This window comes from Delphinus delphis, chromosome 14 (assembly GCF_949987515.2).
Source record: "Delphinus delphis chromosome 14, mDelDel1.2, whole genome shotgun sequence".
Taxonomy (NCBI): Eukaryota; Metazoa; Chordata; class Mammalia; order Artiodactyla; family Delphinidae; genus Delphinus; species Delphinus delphis.
The window spans coordinates 83,171,945-83,184,503 of record NC_082696.1 but is presented as its reverse complement, the minus strand read 5'-3'; the positions used below and the strand labels follow the sequence as shown (position 1 = coordinate 83,184,503).

General features: G+C 43.6%; 1 protein-coding gene across 1 annotated transcript; it reads right to left on the bottom strand.

The window, feature by feature from the left end:
- Positions 1-664: 664 nt before the first annotated feature.
- Positions 665-10,623, bottom strand: LOC132437395 (uncharacterized). Its single transcript, XM_069541365.1, has 6 exons — positions 10,234-10,623; positions 9,896-10,073; positions 3,533-3,595; positions 2,145-2,339; positions 1,864-2,025; positions 665-983 (listed from the first exon to the last, which is right to left on the bottom strand). Coding segments are annotated over exons 1-4 (633 nt in total). The 3' UTR covers positions 665-983; positions 1,864-2,025; positions 2,145-2,337.
- Between the last annotated feature and the right edge of the window lie 1,936 nt (positions 10,624-12,559).

Sequence of the window (12,559 nt, the reverse complement as noted above, 5' to 3'; positions counted from 1 at the left end):
TCTAGAAATCACAGTTTAACAAATTCAATATTGATCCCTGGAAAAACTTACAGAATAAATTATTGAATAGGTAGTTTGTGAATATATAGAAAGCAAAATGGTGACAAAGAGGAACACCCCTGGACATACTAAGAAACAATATTGTTGATCTAATGGTTATTTCTAGGGATGTTACAAGAGAGGAATGTTATAAGGATAATGCCTGTGCTTCTGATTACAAGGTATTTAACATAATCTGGCATATTCCTGGAGAAAGGAAAGATAAGCATGTGCTGTTTGATTAACATGCATTCTCTAACAACTAAAAGAATGTCAGTTAGTGGGTTAGCCAACAAATATTCATCTGGTGAGTGCCATGGCATAAGACAATATCCCTGCTTTCCAGAAGTTTATATTCTAATGGAGAGAAGGTCCTAGTGGCATTTTATTGGACACTCTATTTGAACCTGATTTATTTAACATGGTCCATTGACTTGGATAAGCACATCAGATGTACAGATGCCATTGACTAAGGAATGTTTTGAATAATATTATCCACCAATAAGATGTCAATAAACAGAGTGGGCACCATGTATCACACATTCATTAACACTCCTTCCATGGAGAGGTGATTACATCAAGGTGTCCCCCACCCCCCACTTCCACAGGTACCTTGAGTCTGGGCAGGCTTAGCGACTCCTCTGACTGGTGGAATAATGCTGGATGTGATGCCGTACCGACTTCCAGACATAGGCCTACAGATACTGGCAGCCTTCTTTTCCTGACCCATGGGAGACAGCTGCAGTGCTGCATGGAAAGTAGAGCAGCCCTGGGGAGGCCAATGGGAAGGGGCACCGACAAATTCTGCCAACAGCCAACACCAAATGCCAGTCATTGAGTGTGCCATCTTGGAAGCCGATTCTTGGATGCAGTCGAACAATCTATCCCAGCTGACATTGCAGGGCACAGAGGCAATCCTTTCTGCCAGCAGAGCATTCCTCAGACTGCATATTTATGAGAAAAATAGATGATTGTTATTAAGCCACCATGTTCTTGGGATGTGGTTTCCCTCTCTCTCCCTCTCTCTCTCTCTCTCTTATACACACACACACAGGATAAAATACTCAATTGTAGAAATAAATAAGTACATAAATACATTGATCAAAGTATTAAAACTGACTGTTACTTCAATATGAACCAGCAGAATGCAAATTCACTAACAGATGCCCTTATCTAAATCCAGTCATTCTTGCTATATGTAAACATTGACACATTCTATTGATTTGACCTCCAAATGTCTCTTGAATACTCCTTCTTCTCTCCATCTCCACTGACACCAGTGTGGTCACTTACACAGTAGCCTCCTAAGTTGTTTCTTCACGTCCATTCTTACCTCCCTCAAATCACTCCTCACACTGAAGTGAGAATGGACTGTTAAAAACATAAATCTCAATGAGTTATTTTTCTGTTTACAATCCTTCTATCAATATTGCTATTAGGATAAAGATCTACTGATTTTTATCCTAATCTTTATCAACAACACCAATTGCCATGACCCCTTCGTTGTGTTTTATTTTTTTTTTTCATTCCCCTCACCTTTATTTTCTTTTTCTAGAATGTGTTCTGCTCCCAGCTGCCTCAATATCCTTGTGCTCTCTGTTCCCCTTGCCTGGGATGATTAGGAATCTCTCACTGTCCTTCAGATCTCTGATCAAGTACCACTGCCTCAGGAAAATGTTCCTTGTCCTCCCATACCTGGTCATACACACTCCTTCCCCCACCACATACACTCCTCACCTTTCAGAATGCCATAGCTTTGTCCTCTGAGACATTTGACACATTTGTGATTTATAACTAAGAAGTGGCTAGTTGTTCATTAGTTACCTCTGCCAACAGAGACAGTCTTCACGATGGCAAGGACTATTCGCGTAACACCTCCGTTTCCCAAACATCGTACAACATGCCTTCTATGGAGTATGTGCTTAGTAATTACGTGTTAAATACATCAATGACTCGTTTATTTCAGGGGGTTTAAAGCCTTCTTCTCTGCAAATAGAAGATCATGAGATTTTCATCCTTGTTAACTACAGAGTTTGGCTAAGTAGATGCTCAGTAAATCTTTATTTATTTAAACTGAATACAATAAATAGGATTATTTTACATACATGGGAAAGTTAAAAGAAGGAGTCATTTTAAAAATTAGGGCATCCAGGGCTTCCCTGGTGGCGCAGTGGTTGAGAGTCCGCCTGCCAATGCAGGGGACACGGGTTCGTGCCCCGGTCCGGGAGGATCCCACATGCCGCGGAGCAGCTGCGCCCGTGAGCCATGGCCGCTGAGCCTGCGCGTCCGGAGCCTGTGCTCTGCAACGGGAGAGGCCACAACAGTGAGAGGCCCGCGTACCAACAACAACAACAAAATTAGGGCATCCAAGAACTGTGACAAACTGAAATAAATTCAATTGAAAGCAGCCATAAAGGTGAAAAGTTTGGAGACAAGGCACATGAGAAATGACTGAAGGAAATAAAGTCCAGGGAAGAGAGAACTCTAGCTGAGCTGTGATACACGTATATGTTATACAGCTATTAAAACAGAAAATACCCCAGTGGGCCCAACTAATGCCAATGTATGGAATTTATCATGTTGCAAATTCCAACCAATTCATGCACTGAATACCTAATAATCCCTTCCTGTGTGCCTTGCACAGTGTTAGGGACGAGGATATAATCATGGAGCTTGTAGACTAAGGAGGAAAAGAAATAAAGAACAATTAAATAATTAAAAATTAGCAAACTAAAAAACAGACACATAAGTATCTTGAAAAGAATATAAGGAGAGAGACCATAGATTGGGTGGTTTAAAAAAGCCTCTCTGAAGAGAGGATTTTCAAGATGAAACCTGAGGAATGAGAAAAAGACAGGCCAATGAAATTTATCCCAACAGCAAGACGAGGGAAGTCCATTCCTTCTACAGGAAGGCTGTAAGGAAAGGAAACATTTTGGTGTCTTTATGGCACAGAAAGTTTAAGTAGCGTGGGCATCGTAAGTAAGCAGAAAAGCAGTGCAGGATGAAAGGGAAACAGGAGTCACATGATGTGAGGCCCTGTTGTCTGCAGTGAAGGGTTTGGATTTATCATATGTGCCATGAGAAGTAACTTGGGTTAAAAAAAGAAAAAGGATTCTCAATCCTTTTTAAAAGAGCACATTTTTGCCTTGAGCATAATTGATTGAAGGTAGATTAATGAAGAATATTGGACACCAGGTAGAAGTTTACTACAGTCAACTTGGCACAAACTACATGCTTTGGAAAATAAAGATGTAAGTGAAAAGGGAAAGAATTAGTTAGATTTGAGATATATGTGTTTGAGATGTGTTATGGGTTGACTAGTGTCCCCTCAAAATTCATATGTTGAATCTCTAACCCTCGGTACCCCAGAATGTGACTGTATTTGGGGACAGGGTCTTTAAAGAGGTGATTAATTTAAGATGAGGTCACTAAGGTGGGCCCTCATCTAATCTACCTGATGGCCTTATAAAAAAAGGATATTAGGACTTACAGACACCAGAGGAACCAGGCATAGAGGGACCATCCCGTGAAGAAGCAACAAGAGGGTGTCCATCTGAAAGCCAAGGAGAGAGACCTCAGAGGAAATCAACCCTGTCAGCACCTTGATCTTGGACTCATAGCCTCCAGAGCCATGAGAAAATATATTTCTATTGTTCAAGCCACCCAGTCTGTCATATTTTGTTTTGTAGCCCCAGCAAATGGATACGAAGTGGAACAGACAAGCACTTATCAAGAGATTGGATTTGAGAGTGATAGCAAGTGAGGCCACAAGCATAATTCTGATGTTTGCAGGTTGAATCACTGGGTGCATCATGGTGCCATTTCCTGAGATGGAAAGACTGAGGGAGAATACATTTCTCTGGGGAAACCAGGAGTTTTGTTGGGTTACTTAAGTCTGAGATGACGGTGAGGCGTCTTTAGTAGAGGTATCAATTAGACAATTGACTATATAAAAATCTAGGGCTCAGAAGAGAGTTCCTGGCTAAAGAAATATATATGTGTGTGCCTGTGCATTTGTATGTAAGTATGTGTGTATATATGTTTGTATGTACGTGTGCATACATTCTTACAGTGATATTTGATATCAGGGAATGTATTAGATCACCAAGGAAGACAAGGTAGAGAAATGGAGGGAAGTAGACCCAAGATTTACCTCTAAGGAAGTGGCATTTCAAGGTCATGGAGAAGAAGAACCAGCAAAAGAGACACAATGCTAGTTATCTATTGTTACATAGCAAGTTATCCCCAAACTTAGCAATCAGAAACAGCAGACACTTGGTATCTTGTAGTTTCTGCAGGTCAGGAAACTGGGAACAACTTAGCTGAGCAGTTCTGATTCAAGGTCTCTCACAAGGCTCCTACTGAGATGTTGGTATGGCTAGACTTGACCGGGGAAACTTCCCCTTCTGACTCACTCACATGGCTGAGGACAGGTCTCAGAAGATCTGCTCCTAGGTCAAACTCACACGAGCCTCCCGAGAGGGCTGTCTCTCACCTTGGGGACTGTCTGACCTCAGAGCCGGTAAAAAGAGAAAGAGCTCCTAAGATGGAAGACACAGCCATTCTATACCCCAACCCAGGAGGTGACATCCTATTACTACTGCCATGTTCTATTCATCAGAAGCAAATTTCTAAATTTAGCCCACAGTCCAGGGGGGATGATTACACAAGAGCATGAATGAGAGGAAGTAGAGATGATTGGGGGCCAGGTTAGGGGCTGCCTACAACAGGGTATAAAGAGGGAGAAGAAATTGGCAGGGTCAATGGATTAAAGATCTAAATTTTATGGAAGACTTGGTTCTATGTGGTTATTGAGCAGGTGAGTATACACGTGTAGAAGGTTGTACTTAGAGACTGAAACATTAAATTTGAAATACTGAAGATGTTGTGGTCATTGACCCCTTTAGCTGAAGGTGTTGTGGTTTATGACCCCTTTAGCTGAAGACCAGAGAAACATGTGGCTGAGTGGGTAGGAAGGAAAATACAGAAATGGAACCGAGAAGTTGTTATACCATACAAGCCATCGACACAGATGTTGGAAGCATGAGAAAGAAGACTGGAACTTGGACGGAGAAGCTGTGAGCCAGCAGCTAAAGGACTGCATGAACAAAAAGCAAAACATTGCAAGTCAGGAAATGCTATAGCAAGGAGGAACAGGCAAAGCTGTTGAAGGGGAAAGAGGTGTAAAAGGCACATGAGGAGTGAAGATCTGAAACCAGCAATGGACAGCAAGGAAAATGACCCCGTCTCCCCACAGACCCTAGTTAATCAGGGTGTAGAAGAGGCACGCAAATAGGAGATGTCATTTTGTCGTGAAAGAGCAGTTTTCAGTCAACAGAGGGTACAGAGGTTACTGTCCTGCAAAAGATGTGTTGGCATCAAACAGCAAGGAGTTCTTAGAAGGCAACGAGGGAGAATTTGGCAGAAGCAGGAATAGGTGGTTCAGGATTGGTAAGGAACTGGGCTGGAAAGGTACAAGAGCTCAGAAATAATGGGTGATTAATAGACCTCAATCTCTGGTGCTGATGAAAGTCAACAGACATGCTGGTCCTCACAGCTTTGGTTCTTGTCGTCATTACTGGTAGTGTGGGAACTCAATCTTAGGAGAGAAATGATCACAGTGAGGGAAGAATAAGAAGGTAAAGGGCTGTCTTTACATTAGCAGGTGACTAATTAGCAAGGAAGAAAGGCCAAAGCTGGTAAAATTATGGAGGTTTTAAAAATTATGATAGAGGAGTTTCCAGTGCTTGAATGGAACAACTGTGATTCTTCCTACTCTATAACTTTGTTGCATTTTTCTCTCATTGCTGCCACTTCTTGTGAGATACCTTCTTTTAGTTAGAAGATGTCAGGAAAAACCTTAGAAATTATTTCCTCAAAGTCTTTCCTGGGAAGAAGCTGAAGCCCAGAGAGTCCACAGCATCTCATCCATGACCAGGTGTAAAAACAGTGTCAGGTTCAGGGATAAAAATGAAGAATCTTGATTTTTAGTTCATTTGAAATTCTGGGGATAAAATATAGTGGCATAATAACTTTATACAAAAAAAAAGTAGACAAACAAAGTAGCTGACAAGGGAAGGATTTGGGGGTGAATTCACATTTAACTGAAAACATATATTTTGAGCTTTTAAAGTCATTTCCCAAGATGCTTTGACAACACACAAAAGTGACATTATGTGTTACCTACCCATGGCATTTCCTGAGATTCAGATGAATTCTTGGGAATTGATGGCTAAAACTTTTTACCAGTTTAAATTCCATACATGTGTCACTGTAGAGGGACACAAAGACAAAAATAGAAACATGATGTAGTTGGGCTCTTCCAACTAGAAGTAACTCTGGCTGTGTCTGGCATGGGGCAAGTTGGACTAACCAACCAGGATAATGACCATGTCACATAGTCCTTTACGCTATCCTTCTACTTTTTAGTACTTTTGTCATGTACTTTCTATTCTGAGATGTCTAAGTGAAAACAGCCAACTTGTTTTTAGAGACAGAAGGGGAGAAGAAGAAAGAGGAGGAAAAACAGAAGTTGTTTAGGTTCATAGTAAATATGCTTATCTTAAGTATAAGGGAAGTACTCATAACAATTTAATCATGTAATATTTTGATCATCCTATTAACAGAACATATATAAGCATTAGTTGATTATAGTAAATAATAAGGTAGTTAAGGTTCATATCTCTGAAGTTATTACATTAATTCTTTTTTCAATTTATTTTTTATTGAAGTAGAGTTGTTTTACAATGTTGTGCTAGTTTCTGCTGTACAGCAAACTTCAGTTACACGTATACATATATCCCCCTTTTTTTTTTTTTTTTTTTTTTTTTTTTTTTTTTTTTTTTTTTTTGTAGTACGTGGGCCTCTCACTGCTGTGGCCTCTCCCGTTGCGGAGCACAGGCTCCGGACGCGCAGGCTCAGCGGCCATGGCTCACGGGCCCAGCCGCTCCGCGGCACGTGGGATCTTCCCGGACCGGGGCACGAACCCGTGTTCCCTGCATCGGCAGGCGGACTCCCAACCACTGCGCCACCAGGGAAGCCCTATCCCCTTTTTTTTAATATTTCCTTCCCATTTAGGTCACCACAGAGCACTGAGTAGAGTTCCCTGTGCTATAAAGTAGGTTCTCGTTAGTTATCTACTTTATACCAAAAAAGGCTTTTGGAAACTACTATAACTTCATTACATTAATTGTTTAAAAGGAATTAGTAGTTTCCAAAAGTCCCTTTTGGTGTATACTGGAAACATTAAGTATTGAAAAATTAGAGCATATTGAACAAGGAATACTCTAAAAACTTATTTGTCCCTCTTAAAGCCTTACTGAAGAAAAGTTATAAAATTTAGAACGTGGTAATATAGTAATACCAGAAAGACTAGGAGAGAAAGGGGTGAGGAGAGAGAAAACACTTTCTAAAATTGAGTAAACATATTCAAAACACATTTTTTGAGCCTGAAAATTGTGCAGGTTATACTGAATTTTAAGCAATGATTATAGAAGACGGGGTGATTTTCAAATGCAGAAGGATCAGCCTTAGCAAGAAAAAAAGGCAATAGAAGAAAAGGCAAGCGATAAATTACACAGAAATCTCATTTTTTCTGTAGTAATCTTAGTAAAACCATCAATAATAGGAGAAAGAAATTTGAAAGATCTTAACTTTACAAACCTGGGCCAATTTAAAATACAATACTATATTTTGCTGTGAACACTGGTTTCCCAGTAGTCCTTTTGAAAGTCGGGAAAGGACACTTAAATGAAAATTAGTTTATACAATTAATCTGGCAGTGTAGGGGTTAGAGTAAATTACCAAAGAGAAATATACAGCAATGCAGGGAAACCATCCTCCCAAATACATGTGTAACAACTGAAACACATATGTGCGTATTATATATTTATGTGTGTATGTACACTTACGTATGTGTGCATATGTGCACACGTGTATGTATCACGTGTATATGTAAAATATGTGTGTGCACATGTTTATGTACAGACACATACATGGACTTGTGAAAGAGGCCAAGGAAAGCTGATGATAATAATTTGAAATGGTGAATTTAAGATGCATAAAAGCATGAAATAGACCAATCTCAAAAGGGAGGAAAGGACACAGAGAGCCTACAGCATGTCAACTGTTGTGTTCCTTTTGGGGGGGAGGGTAAATGTGCCAGCAGTGCTTTCACGTGGAACACTGTGCAGACACGGAGCAGGGTGGTTCTCCGTCGTTGTGCCTCAGGAGCATGCTGTCGCCAGGGGCCCGAGACTGGATTCTCCATGTAAGGGTCTTTTTGTGATTCTCGATTCTGACTCCCTGAGCAAGACAGACCAGCCTGGGGGTACTGGAGCCCGTGTCTTGCCCTGCATATTTATCACCCACAAATCATCTGTTATAAATATACCTCAGCCAGATCATCATCAGGCCGGCTCCGTAGCCCGCAATTTATGAAGGTTATAGGAAACAGTGTGAAGGGTGAAGTGCTTTATTAAGGGTGGTTTTCTCCCTAACCCAATCCTGCATTCCTCTTGAATATAAATGACTCTGAGAGTGTGTGCTCCTTTCCCTGCAGGATTAAGGCTTTTTAAATTGTCCCTTTTGGCTGTTATTCTTATGTCACTGTCATGAGACACACAAGATTTTTAAAGAAACATCTAAATCAGTGTTCAAAGATAATGTGAGAAACCCCTAGATGCAAAGTAGAAGTATTTCTAAACCTCACACTGGTTCTTTTTTATGTACAAAGCATGCAAACCATTCTCCTTTTCTCCATTTTTTTTGCATGTCATTAGTCTCTTTATTTTTGCTTCTGGCAAAAATAACAGAATTGACCAAAATGTCTTGCAAATATCATAATCACAATCTCTGTGGAAGTTGAAATAAATGAAATGTGTTTCTTCTTTCTGTCGCTGAATGTTGTTTGTGTGTTTTTTTTTTAAGTGTTTGCTGAAGACACAATGTTTTGGATTACGCCCTGGACATAAAGCTTATTTTCCTTTCGCATTCTCTTAAATGAATAAAAAATACTGTAATGAACCAAAAACGACACAAAACCAAAACGCCACCCAGGCGGCTCTCTCAGCAGTGAATTCTCCTGGAACATGGTTAAAGCCTGCTGGATGGGGAATGCTTAACTGTTTCCCTTACAGAGTGTTATTCTGAACACCTGTCCCAGAAGAAAAAGACTTAAAGAGGGTCACCCTATTAATATGTATTGAGCAGTAAAGGGCCAATTTTAATATTTCAAACAACTCCTGTGAATAGAAGATCACTGTAGCGCACCTCCCTGTTTGCACTACAATCCTCTTTTAAAATGATGTTCTTGGCTATCCAATCGCCCCAGGCGTGAGGAACAACAAGAGGAAGAAAAAATGCAGAAAAAGTACGGAGAGAAAATGGTGGGAATTTGTTTTATTCAACTTCACCTGTCGCTCAAGCAACTCGCCCATAGGAAGACTCCACACTTTATATGAATTACCTAGTGTGGTCTCTTCCCACCACTTCAACGCACTATTTTAGCACCTGTTTTGCAAACCACCAACTGCGTTTACAAGTAGAGGCATAATCGGTAGGAGAATGACCTTTTGCAGCACGTACTGTAATCTAATTCATCAAATACCTGTCAGCCAACTGTCCAGAAAGCAAGAAAATCGAGGTGGGGAGAGGTGGAAATTTATCCCCCTTTCCCTGATAAATCGAGAATCTGGTCATTTCTCCTCCTCCTTTCCCTCCTTCCTTCCCATCTGCGTCCCCAAACTGTTACTAGGGAAACTCGAAAAAAGAATCGGAAACATTAGGAAAACAAAAGTTTAGACCCCACAACCACGATCCCATTGCCATGCAGAAAGCAACGCACACGCCCAACCTCGGTCGCCGCTATCAGCCAGAGCAAGTAAGATGTTAATTGCAGCCTCGCTGAGAAAAACTAGGATTGTTCCACCCGGGAACGCAAGTAGTTCGAAGGCCGAGACCTGCCCCCTCCGCGGCGGGCAATCCATCCCTCCGAATCCCGGTGCGGAAATGAGCGCTGCGACAGGTCGGCGCTGAAAGAAAGAAAGAAAGACGATCAAGTGCGGCATTTACTCCCCAGCCCCGGGAGTCGCCTTCCCGTCCTCCGCAACCCCCCTGGCCTCGCCTCCCCGGGAGTTTCTCTGACGGCCGGTCGCCGTCGGCAGCGGCGCTGGGAACTGAGGAGGCACAGACCTCCCAGGCGCAGAAAGCACCGCTCCCGGGACGTGCTGGGCTCGGAGCAGCCGTGACGTGCAGGCGCACCGCGGCCCGGACTGGAGCTCCTCCCGCCGCCCTCCCGCGGCGCTCTCTCCGCGCCCCGCCAGGGCCCAGGCGGAGCTCAGCGAGGCGCCGCGGCCGCGCTGCGCTCGCGGACCCCAGGCGGCCGCCGGGCTCACCGCGCTGCATGCGTGCGCCCACGAGCACGCGGGGCCCGGCGCGCGCCTCGGGGCCGCGCGCCCCCTCCCTCGCGCGCCCGGGTAGAGCGAGCGCCGCGCGCCGCGCGCACACCCGAGACAGAGCTTTACTATCTCGCTCCCTCCCGCGCCTCCCTCCTCGCCCGGCGTTCAAACAGCTTTCCGACATCACCAGTCGCGGATTTTTTCCCCCTCTCCTTAGTCGCCGTCGGTCCATCAGTACCTGCGGTGGGGGGGGAGGGGGGAGGAGGAGGCGGGAGGAGAGCGGAAAGAGGAGAAAGCATGAGCTCCAGCCTTCCGAGGCGACCACGAACACTCCCGTAATAAACCCACCGCCCCCAACAAATCTGCCTTAGCAGCCGCCGCCGCTTCTCGTCTCAGCGCTTTCTCGGCTTCTTGGCTGACCGGTTTACTGGGGGGTAGATTTGGAAAAGCAAATCCTCGCTCTTAAGCCACTTGCATTTTTTTTTTTTTTTTTTGATTCCTTAGTGTCTGTCTTCGGGGGGCTCCCCCCGCCCCCGCCTGGGTTGGAGGTTGGATTCACTTGGCTACGGCTTAGGCTCCGGGGTCCTGGGGGCTTTTTTCTCCCACCCTTCCACTCTTTGATTCTTACCCCCCGCCCCACATCTTTTGCTTCTCTTATGAGTGCGTTAGAAAAAAATCAATCCTGATTTTTGAAGCTCAGCCGGGGAAAATGGGCAACGGTGCTTGGGACCGAAGGGGAGTCTCTCCGTCACTGTTGCTGGGACGCGTGCCTGTGCTGGTGTCTTAGAGCAAGAGCCTCCCTGAGCTTTCGGAGTGGAAGGTAAGGACTGGGGTCCGGGGGTCACCTTCCCTCTGCCGGGGGCGCCACCGAGGAGCTTTCCGCCGGGTGTTTGCGGAGGGAAGACCTGCAAAGGCCAGGCTGTTGCTGGCGGATGGAGAGGCTGCGAGCAAACCCGACTGCCTGCATTTACTTAAACGCCGCAGTTGAAAAGTTGGGGAAGTCTGGTTTTCCAGAGATGTGCTGGGTTGGAAGGAATCGGCAGGGAGACCTACAAAACCTGACAGTTGTGTGTGATTGGGGTAATTTGATGGGGAGAAATTTCAGGTTAAAAGGAAGTTAAGATAAGGGGAGGCCGTGGGTCTTTCATTGGGGAAAAAAAAAATTCAGTGGAGTGATGGCGCCGTCTATGTTCGACTGAAAAGTGTCATCCAGAGAATCAGTTTCGAGGAGAGCTAAACTAAACGCCGCTTTGCCTCTCAGCAGGAAACAAGCAAATAAATAAATAAATGCCACATCCTTGAAACCTCGGGGGCCGGGCCCTTCGACACCCGCACCCTCGTCTTTCTTTCTTAAAGGGAGAAATACAGTTGTTTGAAGTGGCCCTGCAGGCGGGGGCTGGCGAGGGCTGGGGGTGGTGGCAGCGACAGTTCAGTGATTCATCTGTGATTAGTTAGAATTAAAGGAGACTCCGTACACCAAGGCTGAATGATTAAAATAAAGAGCATTACGTTGAGGGGGCTTTCTTGAGCCGGCTTGAAAGCGAAATCAGAGCCATTTCCTCACTCTTTCTAATCCTTGATGAGCACAGAAATGCAGACTTGCACCGTCAAATAGATGGAAGAAAAAGTACCGGATTTCATTAGGAAAAGAAATAGACCCCTTTTTGAGTTGGCGATTATAAAATGAAGCCCCCTTTCATGGATGGAATTCCTAATTTAGACACTTATTGTCACATTGGCTCTCAACGCCTACACTCTATCCTGAAGAACACTGCGCAGACCTGCATTGCCTGCAAAGTGCTACAGCAAAAAAAAAAAAAAAAAAAAAAGAGAAAAAAAAAAGGAAAATTCCTTCCAGAATTTCCTATAACTTTCCCTATTTTTTAACCTTTACATGCTCATTGGCTTCATTTTCTCAAGAAGAAAATACATTATTCATTGAACTGTATGTTTGAATTAGGAAAACACTGTTTTGATAGTCCCCGCAATTCTGATGTTATTTTAAACTGCTGCTATATGGAGATTTTAGAGTTGGGGTTGTTTTTGCTTATATCAAAACTTAGAATTTGTATTATGAACTGGGGAATGCAGATCTGTCTTCAGGGACTTAAGTCACTGGA